Source organism: Carya illinoinensis, chromosome 4 (assembly GCF_018687715.1).
Source record: "Carya illinoinensis cultivar Pawnee chromosome 4, C.illinoinensisPawnee_v1, whole genome shotgun sequence".
NCBI lineage: Eukaryota > Viridiplantae > Streptophyta > Magnoliopsida > Fagales > Juglandaceae > Carya > Carya illinoinensis.
Window position 1 is genome coordinate 44,909,398 of NC_056755.1, and position 25,323 is coordinate 44,934,720.

At 37.0% G+C, this 25,323-nt stretch overlaps 2 protein-coding genes across 4 annotated transcripts; one reads left to right on the forward strand and one right to left on the reverse strand.

Annotated features, from left to right (window-relative positions):
* Positions 1-3,434: 3,434 nt before the first annotated feature.
* Positions 3,435-10,392, forward strand: LOC122306174. Its single transcript, XM_043118616.1, has 2 exons — positions 3,435-4,661; positions 8,039-10,392. Exons 1-2 carry the CDS (start codon positions 4,578-4,580, stop codon positions 8,867-8,869), a joined length of 915 nt encoding a protein of 304 aa, XP_042974550.1. The 5' UTR covers positions 3,435-4,577; the 3' UTR covers positions 8,870-10,392.
* Positions 10,393-11,268: 876 nt separating this feature from the next.
* Positions 11,269-24,327, reverse strand: LOC122306173 (endoplasmic reticulum-Golgi intermediate compartment protein 3). 3 transcript variants are annotated; one of them, XM_043118614.1, is made up of 14 exons: positions 24,203-24,327; positions 24,042-24,079; positions 23,890-23,956; positions 22,424-22,566; positions 22,235-22,317; positions 21,307-21,382; positions 21,149-21,216; positions 18,260-18,344; positions 17,340-17,455; positions 17,141-17,224; positions 15,310-15,456; positions 12,288-12,396; positions 11,930-12,049; positions 11,269-11,575 (listed from the first exon to the last, which is right to left on the reverse strand). In XM_043118614.1, the coding sequence occupies exons 4-14, from the start codon at positions 22,509-22,511 to the stop codon at positions 11,502-11,504; spliced, it is 1,050 nt and encodes a 349-aa protein (XP_042974548.1). In that variant the 5' UTR covers positions 22,512-22,566; positions 23,890-23,956; positions 24,042-24,079; positions 24,203-24,327; the 3' UTR covers positions 11,269-11,501. The 3 variants fall into 3 exon arrangements, with proteins under 3 accessions (XP_042974548.1, XP_042974547.1, XP_042974549.1); XM_043118613.1 differs by having other exon boundaries at positions 23,858-23,956; XM_043118615.1 differs by lacking the exons at positions 23,890-23,956; positions 24,042-24,079; positions 24,203-24,327 and adding an exon at positions 23,512-23,655.
* Between the last annotated feature and the right edge of the window lie 996 nt (positions 24,328-25,323).

Below are 25,323 nucleotides of genomic sequence, written 5' to 3' on the forward strand. Positions count from 1 at the left end.
AAATGGTCATACCTAATTTGAAATGCAATTATTGGTAATTTTTCTTCTTTGATCCTTAATTGGTGATAACTAGACCTAAAATCAATCTTAGAGAATATTGCATCTCCCTACAATTGATCAAACAAATTGTCTATTCTTGGTAAGGAATACCTATTCTTTATGGTCACCTTATTTAACTCTCACTAATCAATGGATATTCTAAGGATCCAATCATTCTTCCTAACAAACACTACAAGTGCTCTCCAAGGTGATATACTTGGTCTAATAAATCCATTCATCATTAGTTCTTGTAATTGACCCTTTAGCTATTTTAGCTCTGATTGGGCCATCCTATAAGGTGTCTTATGTATCAAAATTGTTCCTAGGTTTCAATTCAATCAAAAAACTCAACTTCTCTAGGAAGCAGTAATCCTAGAAACTCCTGAATACTTCTAGAAATTTGTCCAGTACTGGTATTCCTTGCACTTACTTAGGCTCATTCTCCTTATGCACTTTTTGAACTATCAAATTGACCTCCATGATTACTCCACCTATTTCTAAGGGAAAATTTGCGACCGTCTTGGTGCAAAACACTATTTTTCCATTTGGTAGTACAACGGAAACCTCCTATTCCATTGGTTTTGCCCAATGACCACTTATTCTAGCAAACATAGTAGATATGAATAACTAGGATTCACCCGAATTAGCAAAGTGCTCATGTAGTACTGGAACACTCTTAACTCACCATGTGATGATGCTTGCTTCCTATGTCCTTGGGGCATCCTCGTTGACTTCTCTTGGTGTGAGGGCATATACTCTTGCTTGTATCACTTGCCTTTGGTCTTCCTATCCTCCAATAAGGTTGATCCGTTGTACTAGCATTGCTTGAGGGAAGTTCGACTCCAAAGAAGCTCAAACACTTAGGGCAAGTTTAGGGAGCGATATGAGAGGAGAATTTTGTGCATAGTAGTAAGATAGTTTGTGAATAGTAGTGAGATAGTTTGAGTTGAGTATTTTTTAGGTTTGTGAAAATGAGAGAGAAATGGTTGAATAAAAAATACTATAAAGTTAAAATATTGTAAGAATATAGTTTTATAATATGATTTTTGTTTGGGGATTTGAAAAGGTTGGAATTATTTTTTATTTTTTATTTTTTATTCAAAAATTTAAAAAAGTTGTAATGATTAGTTTGAAATTTTTGTATTTGAATTATATTTGGGAATAAAATAGGATGAGATCATATGAGAATTTTGTGTCTCATCTGAGGCCCCAAACATGCCCTTACAATCTGAAAAGTAAGATTTTGTCCCTTTGTCCAATCCCTTTTATAGGGTGGACCACCATGTGTCCTAATATACTACTGACTCTTGGCATGCTTGAATATGACCCCTTTGATCTCGTTCGTCCATCTGCAGGATGATAGAGATAGACGGATGAGACAAGGCATGCATGTTCTTGCAGCTTTCCTTGAGTCCAATTCGTAGTCTTTCTGATGAGTACTATGGTGGAACAAGTCGTAAAGATCCATTGCAAGTTCCAGATAGGCTAATCACAAGGTTAAGAACTAAAAAATCAAGAAAGTAATGCAAGGATTGGTGCAATCCACTTGGGCCGAGTTTGCAAATTTATCGAGCAAGATCCCAACATTCAAGATGGGCTTGAAAGAAGAAGAACCAAGTTTAATCCATGTGATCCAAGCTACAAAGGTGGGCGATATAGCCGAGGGTACAGTGTAGACACTTTATTTCAATAAGTACAGGCGTATGAGCCTATTTTGTGTTTCTATATTTAATTCATTAAGTGAATTTCTTTTATTAGCTATAGGGAATATTTTGGGCTTAAAGATGTTTAGCCCATGTTTTTTAATTAATGAAGGCCTTAGTTTGCCTAAGGTTTCATGTTAGTCAGCCTAGAGTTTCATGGACCTACATTTTACATATTTCGGGTGAAAAGTCATTAAAACAACCTTGTAGCTACATTTTACACAAGTTTTAACATTGAATGAAATTTTAGAGAACTTTTTAGTTTTCTCTACTTGTTCTTAATTGAACTACAAACTTATCAAAGACAAAACCTTTGTGGCGTTCTCACCAAATCTAGTCTCTTTAAACAAGATTTTAACGGATTTAGATCCTCTTGACTTAATTATTGGCTTTCTTGGGCAAGTTTTCAATTTGATTATGGGTTTAAGGGATTGAAATCCCATGGGTTCACGTCACTTTCCCTAAATAAGGAATTCCCACATGTTGTTAGACCATACCTATGAATTTAGACGATATGGCCTACAGAGTCATAATCTTTTTTCCACTAGCTCACTTTTCACCTGGAGTATGGGCCTCTGCGTATGACATTGCCACCTTTTGAGCATTTTCGTGTTATATCCAAAATCCCTAACATTCATATTGGTCTTTCCCTTGACCGTTATTCGTTTCTTGCTCATAACCCTTTGTCTGAGCTATCAACCTCTTCAACTCTTCGTTCTCACTCTTGTATGGTTAACACCATTTCTTCTTCACCAGTTTTGGGTGAAAAGTACTTTGTTCACCTTGTTTTCTATATAGTATTGCTCGTCCTTTTTGGATTATTTGCACTTTGTCGACCTCGCTGCCTCATCTTCCACTTCGCCAAGAAAATATGGCCTATAGAGTTGTAAATTTTTTTTTTCCCGCTAACTCACTTCCATATATGACCTTTCAACTAGATTATGGGCCTCTATATCCTTCACTATCACTTTCTAAGCATTTTCGTGCTATACCAGAAAGTCCTTATGTCCGAATCAATCTTGTCCTTGACCATTGCTCCTCTCTTTCTCGAAACTCACCCTTCATCTGAGTTATTGGCCTCTTCACCTTTTCTTTCTCATCTTTGTTTGGTTAGCACCATTTCTTGCTTGACATATTTCAGGTGAAAAGTCATTTGTTCACCTTATGCTAGCCATGTTTTCTACATAGTGTCACTTGTTTTTTTTGGACTAGTTGCACTGTGCTGGCCTCGCTGCCTCATCTTCAACCTTGTCAAGAAAAGGCTATCTTCTTCGCCTTCCCTTTATCCTCAGAAGGTGGTCTCTCCCCTTTCATTTGTGTAGTCCTCACAAGTAATCTCTCCCCTTGTGTTGACGTCGCAGTTGTCACACCTAATATAATATAATAAAAAAAAACTTGGATTCATATTAATATATTTATTATTTCTCTTAAACTTAGTTTTAATTTAATTTGGGTATTCACATCCTTAAAAATAGATAATATATAAAAATTATACAACATTTTGAGTCTATAGAACAAAATTGGAGAGAGACATTTTTATGTGTATTGAAATTTTAAAAAATCTTGGAGATCGTATGGGATTTATAAATTTTTTGGGAAGCCATTTTCTATATATACAAAATTATGAAGAAAAAAAAAATTAGAGGATATTTTAATTTTTCAAAAAGTTTTGGGGACCAGCCTTAATGTAGTTCCGCCATTGGACCCAACCTTCATAGAAATTGCAGCAACCAAGCAAAATTTGCTTGACGATGTCTTTTGGGAAAGGTATGTGTGGAGAGAAGGGTGGGGCTACCGGTTTTAAGGTCGATGATGCTTAAGGTATGGAAGGTTGACAACGGCGTAACTTTCAAGTCTTTGGGGGCGAATTTGTTTGTTGTAATTTTCATGAATGCGGGGGATAGGGACAGGGTGTTGGCTGGATGACCCTGGTTCTTTGATAATGCTGTGTTTGTTCTCAAGGCGGTTGATCTAAATACTCTCCATGCCATGGAACTCACTACTGAACAGTTTTGGATTCAACTTCATCAACTCCCTATGGGCTGTATGGACCGTACTATTGGTGAACAAATTGGCAATTCAATTGGAAGGGTGATTATGGTTGATGTCCCAGTGGAAGACCTTGGCGGGGGTCCTTAGTTGTGAATGCTTACTGAAGTGGATCTCCAGAAGCCTGTCTCTCGTGGTCGAACTATCAAGTTAATTTTCAGAATGTATGGATTCCTATCCAATGGGAGAAATTACCTAGGATATGTTTTCAATGTGGCCACATGTTCCATGGTAAGGATGGATGTTCTTTCTCTGAGATGACAAACCTGCTAGGTGCGAGTCAGTTTTGGAGTTGGCTTTGGGCAACGTCTTCTGGTGGAAGAAGGGAAGGCTCTGAGTTGGTGGGTAGAGACCAGCCGCCACAGGTTTTTTCTGAAGGGATCCAGGATGGTTGTCGGAGCAAGGGTAGAAAGGAGAGGGAGGTTAGTGGTGGAAAACCGATAATAGGGAACGGTCACCAGTTACCAGTCGTAACTGACAGTGCCACGTGTCCTATGGGTGAGAGGGTTACTATACAGCAACTTCCAGTAACTGCAAGGAAGTTAGTTACAACTGTTGGGACTTCAAATTATTCCTCACGGGGGGGTTACTTGACGAAGGATACATTGGACTGGCCTTTTAGAGTGCAAGATGGGCTTGGACCCATGGATTTAAGTCTCCTTACTGCACAGAAACAAGTCGTGAGCAACTCAGACAATTCCAAAGATGGGCATGGGGCTGGTCTCAGGGTGTTGCGAAGGGTTGTTCAGCAGAGAAAGAGTGCAACGGTTACTGATGTAGGGGTGCATGACGGGAGTTCAGCTTCGACGGATGCCTCTGCTTCTAAGGGAGGTACGTGGAAACGAAAGGCTAGAGCCTCTGGTGGTTCAGGTCAGTCTTTCTTTCTCTCTGGCAAGAAGAAATGTACTAGCTTATTTTTATGTGATGAAGACGAAGGTCCTGAAGTTCAAAAGAAACCGAAGGGATTGGTTGGGACTCAGAGTAAGGCAACTGAGATTATATCGGCGGAGGCTGCTAGGCAGCCCCGCAGGGCTCCATGAGTTTACTAAGCTGGAATTGTCGAGAGCTTGGGAATCCTTGGACAGTTCATGATCTTTACCTAATGGTGAAGAATAAGTCTCCCAAAGTGGTTTTCCTGATGGAAACCATACTCATAGCCTCACATATGCACAGAGTTAGAAGGAAATAGGGTTTTGATTGTTGTTTTACTGTTGACCCTGTGGGAAGAAGTGGGGGTATTGCCATGTTGTGGAATGAGGAATTGTACCTTGAGATACATAATTATTCCTTGAAGCATGGGAATTATTGTCATAGATGTCATTATGGGGAGTCTTAGGCTAGTCGTAGATGTCATTCATGGGAATTAGTGAGTAGAGTGAACCCTGGTCCTTACCCATGGTGTTTATTTGGGGATTTTAATGAGATTATGATGGCATCAGAAAAGGTGGGGGGTCCAACGAGGTTCGCATTGCAAATGAGGAGTTTTGTATTGGCTGTGGAACAAAACAATTTGATTGATGTGGGTTATCGAGGTAATCCTTTTACTTGGACCAATGGGCACTCAGACATGGGTTTCAGAAATGAGAGGTTGGATAGGGTTTTTGTTAATAAAATGTGGCAGGTGAGATGTTCCAGACTAGTGGTGGATAGCTTGGTGGCTAGATGTTCTGACCACAATCCCTTGTTTCTATCTATGCTGTCGAGATTAAGGGATTTTGTTAGGAGAAGAAAGCCTTTCATGTTTGAGGCTAGTTGGACAAAGAGGCAGCATGCAGTATGGTGATTGAAGATGCTTGGAAGGACAGTACAGGGTTGGGTTCTAATCTGGATAATTTGCAGGTCTCCTTAAGGAAGTGCAGTGTAGGTTTGGGTCAATGGAGTAGCTCAACTTGGTCAGATCGGGAAAAATTAATAGCTAAAAAGACAGCTCAATTGAAGAGCCTACAAGATTGTGAAGGGATCGATAATGTCGATGATATTAAGATGCTGAAAAGGGAAGTGGGTATTTTATTAGTGCAGGAGGATTTGAGGTGGAAACAAAGGGCCAAACTGAACTGGTATAAGGCTGGGGATAGAAACACCAGATTCTTTCATTCGTATGCATCACAAAGAAGAAGAAAAAATAGGATTCTGGAGGTGAGGGACCCAAATGATATTCTGAGATTTGGTCCAGCCAGCATTTCTATAGCTTTTGGGCAGCATTTTGAAAGTATTTTCAGATTACTAATCCTTCTTCTAAGCTAGTGGAGAAGGCGTTAGCAAATCTTAGCTGCAAAGTCACAAGGGAATTGAACCAAGAGCTTGACAAGCCTTTTGTGGGAGCAGAGGTTGAGAGGGCCTTATCACAAATGGCTCCTTTCAAGTCTCCTGGCCTGGAGGGCTTTAGCCCCTGTATTTTCCAGAAATATTGGGGTATTCTAGGAGATAAGGTTGTTGCTGCAGTTCTGGACTTTCTTAATAGAGGTCAGTTTCTTGAGGAGCTGGATCATACTAATTTGGTTTTAAAACCTAAGACTGAGAGACCTATATCTGTTAGTGAGTTTAGACCCATTAGTTTGTGTAATGTCGTGTACAAACTAATGGCTAAAACACTAGCTAATAGGTTAAAACAGTTTTTGCCTGAACTTATATCATACAATCAAAGTGTTTTCATTCCTAGTAGGCTAATTTTTGATAATGTTATAATTGCCTATGAGGCTCTCCATACAATGAGATCTCGTTTAAAAGGGAAAATGGGTACTGTTGCTATCAAATTGCATATGTCCAAAGCCTATGATAGAGTTGAATGGGACTATTTGAGGAATGTTATGTTGAGATTGGGCTTTAGTAACAAATGGGTGGAGAGAATTATGGTGTGTGTATCCACTGTTCAGTATTCCATTCTTGTCAATGGGCAAAGCAGTAGACCCTTTAGTCCTTCGAGGGGTTTAAGGCAAGGGGATCCTTTGTCCCCTTACCTGTTTTTGTTGTGTGCTGAAGGGCTTTCTTCTATGTTAAAAGGAGTGGGGGTTAGTAGGGGAGGTACTAGTATTAGTCATCTGCTTTTTGCAGATAACTGCTTGATTTTCTGCAAAGCTGAATTGGAACAATGGCGAACTTTGGAAGGTATTCTGTGTACTTATGAGATGGCTTCAGATCAAAAGCTTAATTTGAATAAAACATCTATGTTTTTCAGTTCTAATACTAACAGTTAGCTGAAGGAATCTTTGGCTCAGAACATTGGAACTCGAATATGTGATGAAGCTGAAAAATACTTAGGGTTACCGTCTGTTGTGGGAAGTATTAATGAGAGTGGAGGATAGAGTTAAGAGTTGGCATGATAAATTCCTCTCTCAAGCTGGTAAAGAGGTCCTTATTAAATTTGTGTTACTAGCTTTGCCAACATATGCTATGTCTGTTTTTAAGTTGCCTTCCAAGCTTTGCAAAGAAGTTTCTCAGTTGATAGCAAGATTTTGGTGGGGTCACATGACTAATCAGAAGAAAGTACACTAGAAAAAGTGGAGGAAAGTGAGCTTGCCTAAGGGTCAAAGTGGGTTGGGGTTTTGGGACACGGAAAGTTTTAATGAAGCTCTATTGGCTAAACAGTTCTGGCGCCTGTTGGCTAGGCCTAATTCTCTTGTGGCAAGAATAATGAAAGAAAAATATTACAAGAATGGGGACTTGATGACTGCAGGGGTGGGAGAGGCTCCTTCTTTGATTTGGATGAGCATAAATGGAGTATGGGACTTAGTTAAGGCTGGACAGCTGTGGAGGGTGAGTAATGGACAGAATATCAAAATTTGGTATGATAAATGGTTGCCAATTCCTAGCTCTTACATGGTTCAATCCTCTATTAAGATCCTACATAGGGAAGACACTGTGGATAAATTGCTAGAAGCTAGTGGAAGGTGGCAATCTGAACTTATTGATGAAATTTTTTCATAAGAAGAGGCAACTGCTATTAAAAGTCTGACTGTCAGTAGGAGGGGCTCTCGGGACAAACTATTGTGGGGGTATGACTAGGAATGGTCAATTTTCTGTAAAATCTGCTTATCATCTCCTATATCAAAAGGAAATCTGGGCTGATGGGTGGTTCCTCTATTATTCATGACCAGTCAACTAAGTGGAAACTTTTATGGACCTTACAAGTACCACATGGTGTTAAAGTTTTCATATGGAGGGCTGTCAATGAGGCACTAGCAACCAGAAGCAACCTTTTTAAAAGGAGGATTTCGGAAAATAACTTGTGTCCAATTTGTAAACTGCAGGAGGAAAGAAGTAACCATGTTCTATGGTCGTGTGCAACAGCTCAGGATATTTGGGCTGATAATGAGAGTTTTTTACAGAAGGCCAAGTGGGGTGAAACTGATTTTTGCTCCACATGCAAGGAAATGCAAGAGACTCTTACAGTGCCTCAGTTGGAATTATGTGCATGTGTTTTAAGGCAACTTTGGCTAAGGAGAAACAGGTGGGTTTTTTATGATGCTTTTGCTGCACCTAGAACTTTGTGGTTGAGTGCAAAATCAGAGCTGGAGGAGTTCCAACAAGCTCAACACTCAGTAACAGCTCAGCACGAAGAACAGCATGTTGTAAGGAATATTGTGAAGTGGAGGAGACCAGAAGGGGACTGGTTGAAAGCAAATTGGGATGCTGCTTTTTCTGAGAGCAGTAGAAAGATGGGAGGGGGCTGCGTGGTAAGAAACTGTGATGGGGAAATCCTTGTAGCAGCAGCTTGGCCCAGGAGTTTTATTTCTAATCCGTTACAAGCAGAAGCTTTAGCTTTGGAAAGAGCTACGGATTTATGTGCTGAATTGGGTTTCCAGAAGGTTATCTTCAAGGGTGATTCTCTTATCTTGGTGAAGGATATTCTATGCAAAGAGGAGAATATGTCCTGGTATGGTCAACTTGTGGAAGACTTGAAACCAGTTTTCACTAACGAGTCTAGCAGACGACTACAACATGGACTAGGTAACCAGGCAGCTCATGTCCTTGCAAAACTGGCTCTACAATGTAATGAAGAAGTTGTTTGTCTTGAAGAGGGACCAAGAGAGATTATGAACTGTATTGATCATGACAAATTTGTTTCATTGCTTATTTGATTAATGATATGGATGGATTTCTTTCAAAAAAAAAAAGAGCAAAATCTCAAGTTATCTGCATTAAAATCTTTTGAAACAAGAACCTATACTTCAAATTTAATTTACAATATCTATCACAACCTCCAAATTAATACAATAATTTGTAATTTAAAAGGCATTACGATCATTGAAGATCAACTCTTTCAGCACGGATAGATTTACATCAAAAAAATGTATACCAATCTAGAGTTCTTAGAAAAAATCATTTAGCTAATCGAAATATGGTTTCAACCGTACTTCGTATGGGACAATATTGCTTGGTGCTTCAATGAAGTTGTTCGAATCACACTCCGTATGGAACTCCATACGTGCCAATCTGTGTGCAGTTTGAATCATTTAGTCTGTATAATTGGACACCATATATCATGCTGAATGAGTCAATCTATTTGCATCTCGAATCATCTAGTCCGGAAAGAACACCATACATCACTCTATACGAATCAATTTGCCTCATCTTCTCAGCATGGTCGTCCGAATGGCTCAGTACTGATGTTGCTACAGAGTCACATTAGCCTCAAGATTGTGCAAAAATTGTTTGTCTTGTAATGGGTAACTCCCCATGACCCATATTGTTGTGTCCACATGACATGGGTGGGAATTTATTAATTAATTCCCCACCACTAAGACAACTTCAGGGAAGTTAATTAACTTCCCATATAGAAACTCTTTAAATAAATATTTACGTACCTTAAATTAGATGTGTGTAAAAGTCTACGTACAAAAAAGAAAAACCCTTTGAAGATGCCAGCTTTAATTTTAGACAAATAAAAAATTGTTGTCAAGATTTATCTTCAATAATGGATTAGTTGAAGATCTCTGTGCTGTTGAGAAAGAACAAGCTATGATCAATCCCTGGATGCTTGAAGAGAGAGACTTTCATGTATAAGCTAGCCATGCTGGTAAAAGATTTCAGGAAGATTGCTTCTTTTCTTGAAGATGACACACAGAGTTGGTGACCCACAAAAACACTTGCATAGATCTACTTGAAGATCTCAATGCCGAAGTATAAATCGGGAAGAAGACCAAACCACAAAACTTCTGTGAGCACAAAAACCACGAGCTCGAGAAGTAGACGACGCCACCAAGCTTGATCTATGAGCACGAAGACCACTGAAGAGTTTTCACACCAACAAGAAGTGGGAAGACCACGAGCTCAATTTTCTTTTGTTTTTTTGACTTTTTGCTTCTTTTTTTCTTTTTTTAAAAATAACTGCTAATGTGCGACTTCGTGGCAACTTTAGCCGGCAACTGTACCTAGCAAAATTGCTTTGTTAATGGTTTAATTAGTTCAATTGGTAATTGGCCAACGTCCTTATTAGCATCATTGATGGCCAATGTCCTTTTTATTAATTTATCTTCTTTATTGCACAAATGCTGTATGTACAAACGGCTACTTTTTACATGCATGATTGAATTTTCTATATAATGGAGGCATCCGTCAAGTATACTTTTAAGGTTTGGAGTATGTTGTCGTCTTTCTATACAGTATAGGGAAAATTCTATAGAGATAAACAGCTCTCATTGCCCTTAGCATTATTTTGAGCTGTAGAATGATCTTCTGAAACGCGCTTTATCGTTGCCTTTTGTCATTTTATCATACGATTTATATAACCTAATCCGTAAGGAGGGCAATTTCTTAGCTTATGGTTTGGCCAATTATCGAGCATCTGGTTGTGATTATTCATCTCTATCCTCTTTACAACTACGAAAACATTTATTTGGCTTGCTGACGCGATAAGAATGGTATTCCTAACTTTCAACAGCAATAGCCTCCGTTTTCTCATTTGCTTTTCGTGAAAAAATGACAAAATCCATTTACGTAAATTCTTTATTTAGCTATAAATTACGACATAGCTTTTCTAGGTCTTTGGTTTTGAAACTTCATTAACCTTAAACGTATTTTGTAAAACGTATTCCTCAGTCAAAAACGAGGATTTACAAATAAGATTTAGAATGTATCCTCTTTATAAAAAAAAATTTAAAAAAAAAAAATAGATGATCATTAGTTTGGAAGTGATGGGCTGAATTATAATTTTTCACGAACATCTGTATGCATGTAATTGGATGGGTTAGAAAACACCATGCGCTTTGGTCCACTTGGAATGTGTGTATACTTAAACATCTTTAAGGTTTATATTATTTTGCATGCATGCTATATAACTGATACCAAATACCTGCGAGGCTGTGCAAACCTTAAAAAAAGAGTAAAGCTACTTATCATTCTAATTTTCATCATCCTCAAATCATCTTATAATGTGTCATTAGATAATTAAAACTATTTATTATATTTCACTTATTAACATATTATCTAATGACACATCATGAGATGATAAGAAAATGAATGATGAATAGATTTATTCTTAAAAAAAATTCCCCTAGAGCTGCAATGCCATTGATACCAAATAATTAGAGATACAAACAGATGACAATGTCATTCAATCATTTCTCACACAAGCAGTGTTGAGTTTAACTCTAGCCTTCTGAATTTTACATCGAAGATCAGATGCTGAACTTGGGAAACTCACCATCTTAATTGCATCAGGAATTCCTTGGAGATGCCATGTGAAGCCGATGGTTATTTTAAACCCCAACTTTACCGAAATACACTCCTAGCATTAGGTTTAGTCAGAGCCTCAAGAAGCCTGTACATCCAACGGTCTAGCATTCCTGTGATGTAACAGTAAGAGATTCGTACAGAGAAAAACAATAGAAGTGAGACGTAACACGCTAGTAGGGAAAAATAAAAAAGGAATAAGAGAAAAGGCCCTCCCAAACGCAAGGAAATGTAAAGAGACTTGCAGCAGGAATTTTCAACTTCAAATAGCGTAGACTTCAAAAGGTCAGCTTATTGGAACTCCAGTGAGTGGGAAAAATTGCTTCAAATTTGCGATAAAGCTTATTTTAAGTGCCATATAATGACCACGATATTCTAATTATTTGACTCGGACTTCCAACCAGATTTAGGGGCCTCTTGTTTTCCAAATGATGATTTGGTGTAAATCAAACAAAACAGACACAAACCTGTTAAAGCAAAGGTACCGCCTAGTACAGCACATAGCCGAGTGATGAGGTGCAGAAAACTGCGACGTTCTTCTTGGATGGTCACAGTAATAGGTGACAAATCATACAAAAAGTAGACAGCTGCAAATGATGAATGATGGGGATGATAAACAGTATCAAAGAGGAAAAGGGCCTAAGTTGTATAAATTAAAGAGAGATGTTATACATCATCCTTTTAACCATCATCCTCCATCTTTTAATATGGCATCAAATGATTGGAAAAATATTTTTCATCCTTTACTTATGTTCCAATAATTTGATACCACAGGGATGATAAGAGGATGACAAATAGCATTTTTCCTAAATTAAATATACCAACCTGGCCATGTCCTATCAAACTCTTTCATGGGGGAGAAGTATTCCGTGACAGAGAATTGGTTAGTTGGTAAAACTTCTTTTGAGATATATCTATATTCAGTAGGAACAATCTGCATCACAAGGAAAACTTTTGTTCAAATGGAATTGAAAGGAAAGGCAAATCATTTACTTAGATATTAAAATAAGATTTTGTTTGGGGGTTCTTCTGGTCATGTCATGCCAAAAGCGCAGAGGATACGGCCAGTGTAGGAGATGAGGATGGATGGGTGGGATCTCATCCATGCATATGAGAGAGTGGAGAAACCCTTGCTACACAAAGGTAGGAGTCTTTGTAGGCTGAAGTATACATGTGTCGCAAAGAAGAATATGTACAGCATCCGATATTAAACTGGCCCTCATCCAATAGCTTTTTTTTTTTTAATATAATTTTTTAAGTAAAAAGTATATTAATAAAAGAATAGGCAAAAGACATGTTTAGTACAAAGAATGTCCTAGCTATGTAGGAGCAATAGAAACAAGGAAATCATGAAAATCTTGGCCATTAAAATTAACGGAAATGGCCCAAGTACAAAGAGTTCTAAAAAGGCCCTTTTCCAATAGTTAAAGCAAAATATATGCTTATTTAGAAGAAGGTAAAGATACAAAAAAGTGATGTAGGAGCCCATAAAATCGGGTGCGTTTAATCACATGACTAGTTCTTCTTATGGATCGTCGTCCATTCAGATTGCTAACGGTAGTCAATTACCTATTCATGCTATGGGGATGTTAATTCCATAGTTAGAGATGTTTTTGTATCTCCTGAGCTTTCCACTACTCTTATATCAATCGGTCAGTTGGTTGATAACAATTGTGATGTTCGCTTTTCTAGTAATGGTTGTTTGTTTTGTTCATTTGCCATCTCATGAACATCATAAATTATCTGTTCAATCCGTTAAGTGCGATTTTACAGGTTATTGTGTTTCCCACAAAGGTTATATTTGCTAGGATCCATGTACTAACAGATTTCGCATTTTTTGTCTTGTTTTCTTCTTTGAAAATCAGTCGTTCTTTTCTTCTGATGTTGGTTCTTTGCCTGAGATGCCTATTTTTCCTTATTTTGATGACTTGATGACTCCTCTTGACCGATTCAAACCTGGAGTTGTGTATGAACGACAACGCCCCACTTTGCCTCTTCCTGAGACTTTATCTTCTATCGGTGATACGGACATCCCCACAGTTTCTCAACATTCGACCAAATTGTCTCATCCACCAGATCGGTATGGTTTCTCGCATGCCCCTCTTCATGTTACTTTGTCTTCCATTCCCATTCCGTCAGGTTATTCTAAGGCAGCTACACATGACTGTTGATGTGAGGCAATGGCTAGAGAGCTTTGGGACCTTCAAGATAATCATACATGGGATATTGTCCCTTGTCCTGCTAATATTAAAGCTATTGGTTGCAAATGGGTTTATTCTATCAAGCTGCAATATGACCGGACTCTAGATCGGTATAAGGCACGATTGGTTGCACTTGGCAACAGGCAAGAGTATGGGGTGGACTATGAGGAGACTTTTGCTCCGATTGTCGAGATGACTACGTTGCGGACTATCCTTTCTCTTGCTGCATCCCAAGGTTGGCCTCTTCATCAAACGGATGTAAAAAATGCATTTATTCATAGTGATCTCAAAGAAGAGCTATACATGACCATTCCACCTGGTTTGTCATCCTCTTCTTCCTTGGATGTTTGTAAATTGAATCACTCGTTATTTGGGCTGACACAAGCTCCCCAAGCATGGTTTGATAAATTCCAATCCACCTTACTTCAGTTTTCTTTTAAGCAGAGTCAATATGACTTCTCTATTTCTCTGCAAGACATCTACTAGCATTGTCCTCCTAGTTTATGTTGATGATATTGTTATTACTGGGACGGATTCCGCCTTGATCACCTGACTGCAGCAGCATCTTCATGCCACATTTCATATGAAGGATCTTGGTCCTCTTACGTACTTCTTGGAGTTGGAAGTTCATATTGATCCGTCCAGAATTTTTTTGAATCAGCATAAATACACTCAGGATTTTATTACTTTGGCTGGTCCTAAGGATACTTCTTCTGTGGATACTCCTCTAAAAATAAAAGTATTGTCGGGAGCAGGGTGATCTCCTTTCCAACCCTACTATGTATCGACAGTTAGTGGGTAGCTTAAACTATTTGACTATTACTCGAATTGATATTTCATTTGCAGTCTAGCAAGTTAGTCAGTTCATGTAGGCTTCACGTCATTTACATTTAGCTGTTGTTCGTCGTATTATTTGATATCTTCCTTGATCCCCTAGCTGTGGCCTATTCTTCCCTACTAGGACTTCTCTTCGCCTTGTGGAAAACAGTGATGCTGATTGGCAGGATGTCCTAATACGCGACTATCTGTTACGGGTTGGTGCATGTTTCTTGGTGACTCTTTGATATCTTGGAAGAGTAAGAAACAAGATCGTGTTTCCAAATCTTCCACCGAATCCGAATACTAAGCAATGTCCACTGCTTGTTTTGAGATTCTATGGCTTCGTGGTCTCCTAACAGAGCCTGGTTCTGTTAGGAGACACCAGGGACTGAGACCGAGTAAGGTGAATTCAGTCCAGTCGGTTTTTCCAGTTTGTTCACCCCTAAGCATACCGCAATAAAAACCAAGTACTTTTTCAACCTCATATGAATACAGCATTCAAATAATACGACTTATCCAAAAAAATGAATACATACCACAAATTCTATAGACAATATTTATAGCAGAGACCATCAAGTCAGAAATTGAATTTCTACTACATTATCTTTATAGTAGACATTCAAAATTATAAGCACATTTTTTATAATATAATTTTTTCGTTCACTTTTCTGTTTGTCGATTAAAAAATGAGCCATCAATAACTTGATCCTCCGAACAAAAAAATTCTGATTGATAGCCCTTAACCCAAGTGTATTTGGCAAAGGTTGCGAGTGAGATCTACACCACAGATTTACATGCTACTTGATATAAAGCATGTGGATTCATACCTTTATGTAATATTTGAATGTTCCACTTGTAACATGCAATACACGTTCTGTCCCATCAAGTGGATTGTGAATTCCCGGATATTTTGGGCCAAATGACAAATCATGAATAATGTGGCTGACGTTCACATTATTAGATCCTTCAAAAATCTGTCAAGATTAAAAAGAAAAGAATAGGCACCCGATATGTAGAAGATGAAAAAACAATTAAAGTAGGAGCTGTTCAATGTGACTCGAGCAAAAACTTCAAATAAGCTGTTTTAGGAAAAGCCAGTTAAAATAAAACCAATCCAGAAGATGTAGGGCCAGTTTTGGAACATATACAGTGGACACTTGGCTTCAAATATATTATAAATTTCTTGCAAAATATCCAAGCATAAGCAATCAGCCAATGGTTTCAGTGAATGAAAGTTTTCTTGCTGATCTTATAGGTCACCACTCCATGCTGGTCCCACCTAAGCGGGGTTCTTGGAGGGATGACAAATCCTACCCTGTAAATGTTTTACACAAAGTGAACCTCTCAAAATTCAAACCATTTTCCATTGATAGCCCGAGACTTTGTTGTTGCACCAGAGAATGGACCCCTTTTGATTTATATACCAAAAAAGGTATTTTGGTCATCAATCATTAAAAGCATTTCTCATTTAAAAAAACAACCATTTTTTGGGTAATCAACATAAGAACTCATGAAACCAACAACAAAGAAAAGAGTGACATATCTATATAGTAGAAAACACAAGAATGCGCACAGATTATTTTACCTTTTTTTATTAATAACCAGCAGAATGGGGTATATTTGGTTAAGAGAAATTTTCAAAAATTTTGAGAATTTTTTTTAGGTGTATTGTTTAGTGGGTTTTGTGAAAGTAGGTATGAGAACTTGTAAATTTTTTAAATACGTTTTGTATTGGGGTTTGTAGAAGTGGATAGATGGACTTAAAAAGTTGTTTGTAATTTTTTAATTGCATTTGTTTTTATTTTGACATAAATCATTAATTTTTGTGTTTTATACTTTTTATGAAAATCTGGGCAAATGATTGGATGAACAGTTGAATAAAATCATTTTTAAAAGAAAAAATTGAAATATGTTTAGACTGAAGTTGAAAATATTTTTGAAAAAGATTTAAAAAAAAAATGTTAACCAAACACGGCCTTAGATCCCAAGAAAATTAAACTGCTGCTATCATCCAGCAGAACAAGAAACATAAAAGAATTAAACATATAGCTGCTAAATAATAAAAGATGTTTTCTGCAAAATTTGAACAAAAATATGAATAATCAATCTGTTTGCAGAAGATTTATGGCAACATTCAAATATTTGTTACCTGCAGAGTTTTAACATTTTCTAGAAGTATTTTCAAGCTAAAAATTTGTGATGCAGTCCTGTAGAAAGTTCGGGATGTTGACAAAGAATCCAATATTCCCTCACTGTTTGAACCTCGAGTTTAGCTTCAGTAGTCATATACATTTTATTGTAAGTTCGGAATGTTGGCAAAGAATCCAATATTCCCTCACTGTTTGAACCTCAAGTTTAGCTTCATTAGTCATATACATTTTATTGTCTGAAACTTGCGGACATTATTATAAGTAAATACAAAAATAACACTTTTTCCTTCATTATATATCAAACAATTATAACTCTAAATTCTAAGCAGCTATATAATTTCACAAGCCCACCCATGAACAGGAGAGTATATATCCCCATAACCTTCTGCAATTTCTGACCAGAAAAAACAAAATTTAGTGTAGTGAAAGTTAGGCGCTCCATTTGGCATATTCCAATGTATTATGGAATCACAATCCCACAGAGAATAGAGGTGAAATGTCAACTGACCATTTGGGCAACATAAATGTTTAATCCATGAACTGAAATGTGAAAATTTCCAGCAACCCTTTGGACATCTAAGACCCCATAAACCTGAAAAAGAAAGTAGAATAATATACTGCGAGTTTCCTTTTTTTTTTTTGGTAAACATAATTTTCAAGATAATGGAGTAGCCAGTAACGCTGAGAATTTAAACAAAAAAGAATACCCGGCATCCTTCTCCATGTGCCAACGCTTGCTTCACTTTCTTGATCATATTTTCTGCTGCTTGATCAAAACCGTGAATTTTTTGATCCGAATCCTCATGCTGATCTTTATCACCATCTAGTCAAAGTTTTTTTATTATTATATATTCAGCATTGTACCATCTTAGCACCTAAAGTATCCAAAAGGTGTAAAGAAAAAGCATAATATCCCGGTCCCACATTAGGAATATGGATAACCCACATGGAGTGGGGTATAGGTTATAAAGGCAGTCATGTGACTTACGAGAAGAAAATGAGTTTTATCAATCATTCTGGAGGGCTTTAAATTGACAAGTCTTTTTTCTGTATAGCACACAAATGTAGTAACACTTTCCCTGGATAGTTACATATGGTATCAAAGCCATCTAGTAAGGTCAATCATGTCATACTGAAGCACTGAATGACACGACCTTGACAAGGATATCAGGAATTTGAAATGGGGACTTTGTAACACCCCAGTCCCACAGGGGGAATATGGAATACTTAGAGGATGGCTTATAAAGGTATTCATGTGTGCTAAGTCTCACATTGGCTACTTACTCAGTGAAACTGAGCTTTATATGTAATTCTAAGAAAGTTTCAAATGTCCTAGCCTGTTTAGTTTTTTTTTATAAGTACTAAGATAAATTTCCTAGTCTTTTTAGTTTTACAACGCAGATGTGGCTAGCACTTTCCCCTAGGTAGTTGCAAAAAGTAAAAAGATGAATCCACCACTGGCTTTTTTTCTTCTTCTATTTTATTTTTTATTTTTTATTTTTTTTCTCTCAGCAATAATAAGACAGAAAAGCAGAGATAAAGTTCCAAGTAGATAAATAAAAACTTGTCAACGTCTATGTTACATGAAGTTTAGACCAAAAGTATATGTGCACACTAAGGCATTTACCATGCTTGTGCACTGTGTGTTCCTTTTCCACAAGATCAGACAGATACTCAGTGCCGATAATATGCCCAAAACTATTCAAGCGCAGCTGCAGAAATTCTAAATTTGTTAGCTGGATAGTATAAGATGTATTTATTCAAGCACACGCACACAGGGTATGTGCTTGAAAATAACTGTTACTCGTGGGTGTGGAATTAAAGTGTTATTAGCAGGATGATATAAGATGCATTTTAACTATTTGCTCAGATATATGCCCACATAGAGACACATACAAGAAGGTATCAAAAACTACATATCTAAATCATCACCAACTTCCAGAAAAGTCACAGATATTTAACTTTTCCCAACAGTTTAACAAAAGATTTGATGCTATCATGCTAAGACAAACAGTAATTCATAGATTTTCAAAATCTCTCTCCTGAAAAACCTACCAACTTTGGTTCCATAGAGGAAACTCGTCCAGAATACACAAGCTCTACTAGGATTTTCAAACCTTGATGAGATTAAAATGGGCCATTTCTATGGTTTGTAGTTCAGCTGCTTCAATCACTGAATTTCACCAGGCAGCAAAATGTTTTTTTTTTTTTTTTTGTTATTTTCTTTAACTAATTTGCCAATTGTAACACCCCAAACTTTTGAGGTTTTTCTTTATAATTAATAGAGAAATGATATTTGCAGTCGTGGTTGTGCAAGCGGCGTACAGTCGCTTTGAAAAAAATGAATTAATATGGGACCCACATGAAAAAAAAACTTAGTTTTTAATCGTGGACCCCACTCTTTTTCAAAGCGATTGCGCGGCATTTGCAATTCCACAACTGTATATAGCATTGCTCTAATTAATAAGAGAATTTTATTACCAAGAATAGGCAAATCCTAAGTACACAGGAAGTATACAAGAGGAAATATGTTAGACCCTCTAGAAAAGTGGCATCGGGCCAAACCTCGATACACTCACTGACATGCCTAGTCGGCACCACTGATGAGCCACCTACGCAGCAGCCAGCCAACGTCCATGGCTCATGCCATGGGCCATTTTCAGCACGGGCCACCACCAATCAAGCCATGGGCCCCACGGCTAGAATAATATTATTATTTTACGTTATTTCCTTATTCTAGTATTTGTATATTTCCTTATTTTAGTACTATTAGGAATTATTTCTTTATGCTAGTATTATTAGGAATTATTTCCTTATTCAAGTATCATTAGGAGTATCCCCATTGTAAGCCTATATAAAGGCCACCCTAGTCCCATTCTTATTATTTTTTGACAAATTCCTCTGTGGATGGCTTATTTGTTCTTGAGATCTCCTTCGGTGCTTGGCACTTGGGCTATTTGGGTGCAACCCGTGTGAATCCCAAATAGATTCAATACCTTGACGTTTGTGGACAGGTGTTGTTTCATCTATCAATCTATGAGCAACACTAGATCTACTTTGCCAAGTAGATCTAGCCTTGTTGGACTATTCCCTTCATATTTCCTTCACTTCCATATCATCCTATCACCATATTAGCCTCCATATAACCTTCCATAATCCTAGATCTAAACCCTTACATCATAAAACACTAGATCTACATTAGATCTAGTGCCTCCATAATTCTTACATAAAACCCTAGCCTCCATAAGGATTTGCTATATTTTAGAAAATCTTAAACCCTAGCCTCACTTCCATATTTACTATAATACCACCAAGGGGCGCCTACCATAGCCAAATCATACCATTCGGCCATCACCATACCATCATCATCCCATACACCATACCATCCCACCAAAATCCAATTCACAAACCATAACACCAATCATCCATATTCACCAAATCTCATCACTCAAGTCTAGACTCAAGTAAAGGGGCAAGCAAGAAGGATAGGCTCATCGGTCATAGTTGGGTGAAGCGGATCTAGAGAACCATAGTGTTTAGGGACTAGACTGAGGTCCCTAACAAAATACCTACATTCACACTAGAAACAGAAAAAGACTAAAGCAAAACAAGAAAACTATCTCCATTCAATACACTTAGCCCAACAACTCAAGGTACTAAAGAAAGACTCCCTAAGTTCTCCCATTGAGCGTTCTCTATCTTCAAAGCACCTCTCATTCCACTCCAACCATAAGCACCACATCAAGCAGAATCTTCTTCCATATGGCAGCAATACGTTGTCTCCTCAAAACCTTTCCAACATGCAAGAAGATCCACCACTTGCTTAGGCATCACCCAATCAATACCTGTCCTACCAAAAATCTCATTTCACAAAGTTTTCACCAAGTCACAATGAAGAAAAAGATGGTTAATAAATTCACCATCTTTCATGCACATGAAGCACCAATCTACTACACACATTCCACGCTTTCTTAAGTTATCCATCGTCAGAATTTTAACAAGAGATGCCAACCAACAGAATAACGCCATCTGACTAGGTACCCTAACTCTCCAAATGCTTTTCTAGGAGTAATCATAGACACAATGACAAGTTAGCGCCTTATAAAAGAAGCTAACCAAAAATATGGAATTTCCTGCTTGAAACCACAGCAAACTCAAGGCATCTTGTGAATAATCTCTTTTTTTTTTTTTTTTTTTTTTGGGATAAACGAATAAAACTCAATGCCTACTTGGATTAAAACCACGAACTAAGCCTCTATCCTTATTTATGGCGAGAGGAGTTGCCACTTAATCTAAAGAAAATTGGCCATGAAATCATTAAACATTGCAACCAAGCTTACAAAACCCATTTAATGTCTAAAACATATACAGTATCAGATTTTGATTTTGGATAAAGTAATCAATTCGTAACAATTGTGACAATGGGACAGAACCATAGTACGGAGGAAGCAACACATAGACACTGTGTTGACTTTAATAAGAGGAACAATCTTTCAAAAGTAGGAAATTGTCTTACTTTCCATATGTTAGTATCAAGATCAACTTCGTGCTTTCCTGACATGTCAATCGCGTCAATGCTAACAACTGTAAGTAGAAAGCCAGCATTTAGAAATGGAAAATGAATAATCTGTGAACAGACCGCTATTTACTTAAGGCAAAAGAAGAAATTCTGACCATCACATGGTAAAGATGGAAATGTCATATTTATGTGGATTGGAAGAGTTTCTCCACGTTTCAAATCAACTGACATCTGTGAAAAACAATAAACATCATCAATTGACCCATATGCAAATAAAACATTTCTGGTCACACCAAAAGGATCACTTGTCTAAGTACGTAGTCAACTCATGTGGCCCAAAATATAGAAGTGGTCAAGAGATCACAGTAATTGATCCTTTTGAAAATACCTTACAGCCCAATATTGAAAAAAAAAAAAAAATTGAGATAATGGAGTTAGTTGACTCAAGAAGCCTATTGTCCAATATTGGGTTAAGTAACCTTCAGTTTTGCACCCTAATTTTCATAGAACTCAATGTGCTTAATGTTGTAACTCCCTCATGAACATTTGTTTTCCAAGTTATGCATATTTACACTAAGGCCTGGTTTGGATGGTGAGATCAAATTATTTGTGAATAGTCATGAAATGGCTTGTGAATTATAGTAAAACGGTTTGAGTTAATATGTTTTATGGATTTTTGATAAATGGGAGAAAAAAAAATTGAATAAAAATATTATAAGTTAAATTATTATTAGAAAATTATTTTGTTTTAAGATTTGAAAAAGTTAAATTATTTTTTGTGTTTTGTTTGAAAGTTTGGAAAAGTTGAAATGATTAGATGAAAAAGTTGAAAATTTGAAATTGAAAAGCGTTTGTGTTTGTAGCGTTTGGATATTGTGGTGAAATGGGATGAGATTGGATGAATTGGGAGGATTTTGCTATCCAAACCAAGTCTAACTATCATCGTTGATCCAACTTAATTTTCCCTTTCTTAGCTAGCCCCAAGAAGTTTATGGACCAAGGGCAAGTCATTCAAAAACCTGATGAGATGAAATAAAGATCAAAAGAAAGATAAATAGGCAAATAAATAAATATAACGCATACCTGATGAATGGTATAGGTGGTAATGTAATATCGCAGCTCATGCAGGAACAATATTGCCATTATCGCTAGTCCAAAAACAGAGACTGGAAAAGTATAAGAGTGAAAGCAAAGAAGAAAAAACAATCAGCTTACCATTACAATCAGAAACCCTTATTACAAAAAAAGAAAAAAAAAAGGAGAGTTCATCACCAAGTGCGCCAGATTGAGTTTTCTGCAGCAAGTGGTCCTCTGCACGAGGAAATGCATCAAGGCTCTTTATAGCTTGTTTCACACCCATCTAAACTTTTTGTATCTCAGTGCCAAAGATACAATGTTTAGAAATTAAATAACACCTATTTCAATTACAAACAAAAACCGAGTTTCAGTTACCGCTCAAGATTTATCGGCTCGGCTATCTTGTGCTAACTAAAATTTAGGACTTTCTATAAATAAATTATGATTGGCGTTTGATCAAACCCAAGCGGGAAGATCCATTTCATATGCAATATCTACTTCACAGGGGGAAATTGGGTATGATACCAAAATTGTTATGCCCCATACCTAGAGGGTTAGGTAGTCAGTTCGTGCCACTTAAAATGAAATTCCAACTAAACAAGTGTAGGCTCCAAATGATATGGGGAAAGATTCTTTACAACATGTCAAACTCATTTATTCCAAAATCAAACTCTTCCAAATAGATGAAGTTGGACTCCTCCAATGTATAAAATAAAGAAACTCCACAAAGTCTCAAATAAATGCATCATTATTTCAAAATAATTTTCAAAAGAAAATAAAAATTTTCCAGAATAAAATCAGTCTCTTGTACCCTTTGGAAATTATTCCAGTCTTTTTTGATATGTAGGAACTTAGGCACAAGCATACTGAAACAACATCAGAAATTGAAATAAAGACCATGATTGGCAGAGTTGTGCATATCTACATTTAGCCAAGCAAAAAACATATCACTTTGTCACCAAAGATAGTGCACTAAAACAAAAAGTCATATTAACCCCCATGGCAGGATTGTGCATATCTACAGTTAGTCAGGCAGAAAATAAATCACTTTGTCACCAAAGTGAGTGCACTCAAAACAAAGGTCATGCTTAACCTGTAGCAAGATTGTGCATATTTGTAGATAGACATGCAGAACATAAATCACTTTATCACCAAAGTGAGTGCACTCAACACAAAGGTCATGTTTACCACATGACAGGGTTGTGCATCTATGCGGATTACCAAGCAGAAAATAAATCACTTTGTCACCAAAGCGAGAGCACTCAAACAAAGATCATGTTTACCCCGTGGCAGAGTTGAGCATTCTGCAGACAGCCGAGCAGATCATAAATCTCTTTGTCACCAAAGTGAATGCACTCAAACAAAGGCCATGTTTACCCTATGGTAGGGTAGTGCATTATGTGGATAGCCAAGCAGAACATAAATCTCTGTCACCAAAGTGATTGCACTATGAACAAAGGCAATATTTACCCCGTGCAGGGTAGTGCATTCTGCAGATAGTCACTATATCACCAGAGCGCATACAGAGGACCCTCCAAACATCAAACCAACCATGAAATCACTCTATCTCAATATTCTAACATGCTAACAGAGACGGTAAGCACCAAACGTATAAGTCACGGAAATTACAGTGCGATTACGAGGCTTCCGCTCGAGGGTACCTTAACCAAATCTCGTTGCGGTGGATTCGAGAGCGAGGCGGGGCTGTCTAGGAACGTTCAAGATGCCCTTTGACATAGAAAACGAGGTTAAAAACCGAGTTCGAGATGGTGAGAAAACTCATGGAGAGGGAGAGAGAAAAACCGCAACATACCTTGGTGGCGTGCGGCGGCGCGCTGGCTCCGGGGAGATCTATACCGGAACGGGGAGATCAACAGAGAGTTAGAGAGAGAAAACGCGAGAACGAAAGAGAGACAGACAAAGATAGAGAGAGATATATATAGAAAGAGCGAGAAAGATGGGCGGAGTACTTACCGGCGTCGAAATCCAGGAGAGGGACGCGGCGGCGCTAACGTCCCACGGGAAACGAGAGAAATGCAGAGGGGAGGGAGAGAGGAAGCATCGAGATGGGGGAAGAAATAAGGGGTAGGTCCCTTTCCGACCAAACGGTACGTTTCGCTTTTTTTGTCTTTTTTTCCTTCAAACCGAGCTGGCCGGGTCTCCCTGAGTTGGGCCGGATATTCCAAAATTTGATAGCAACCGTTATTATTAGGAAATTGGGATTAACTTATTAACACATTATTTAGATATTAAAATGAAATAAAAAATTAATAAATAATAATATAATAATTTATTAAAAGTAATAAAATAATTTAAATTTAAGTATTTTATTTAGGTTTAAAATATGATAGAGAAAATATTGAATAAAAATATTATAAAATTAAAATATTATTATAATATTATTTTTATTTTAGACTTGAAAAAAAATTGAATTATTTTTTGTATTTTATTTAAAAATTTAGAAAAATTATAATGATTAGATAAAAAAATTAAAAATTTTTAATTGAAAAATATTTATATTTGAATGATATTTGAGAAAAAAAAAATAAAACAAGAAGAAATGTAATGGGTAGGGATGTAATTAGTCTGGTTCAGTCTAGGGGTCACAAACTGAAAATTTTGATCCATAATTTTTGCAGGACTAAATCGTTAGCTATTGGTCCATTCAGTCTAATTCAATTCATTAAAAAAAAATCCCTCCTTTTTTCTTTTTTAATAGAAAAATTAATATAAAAAATTAATTAAATTAGTAAAATTAAAATTAAGTAATCTATTTAACATTTTATATATAGTAAATGAATATTAAATAATTTTATTGTACATATAGTTAATGGTGATCCATTTGATAAAAATTACATAATTAACTTATACAATTATTATATAAAATAATATTATATATAAAAAATATTTAAAAATATATATATATATACATACATTTGGTCGGTTTCGGTCCGGTCCGGTCCAAAAAGACACATCCCAAGACTGACCAATAAGATTATTGATTCGGTTCAATCAATCTTTTGGGTCTGAACCGATAATCTTACAACCCTAGCGATACGTTGAGATGTATATCCAAACGAGCACTTATGTATTTG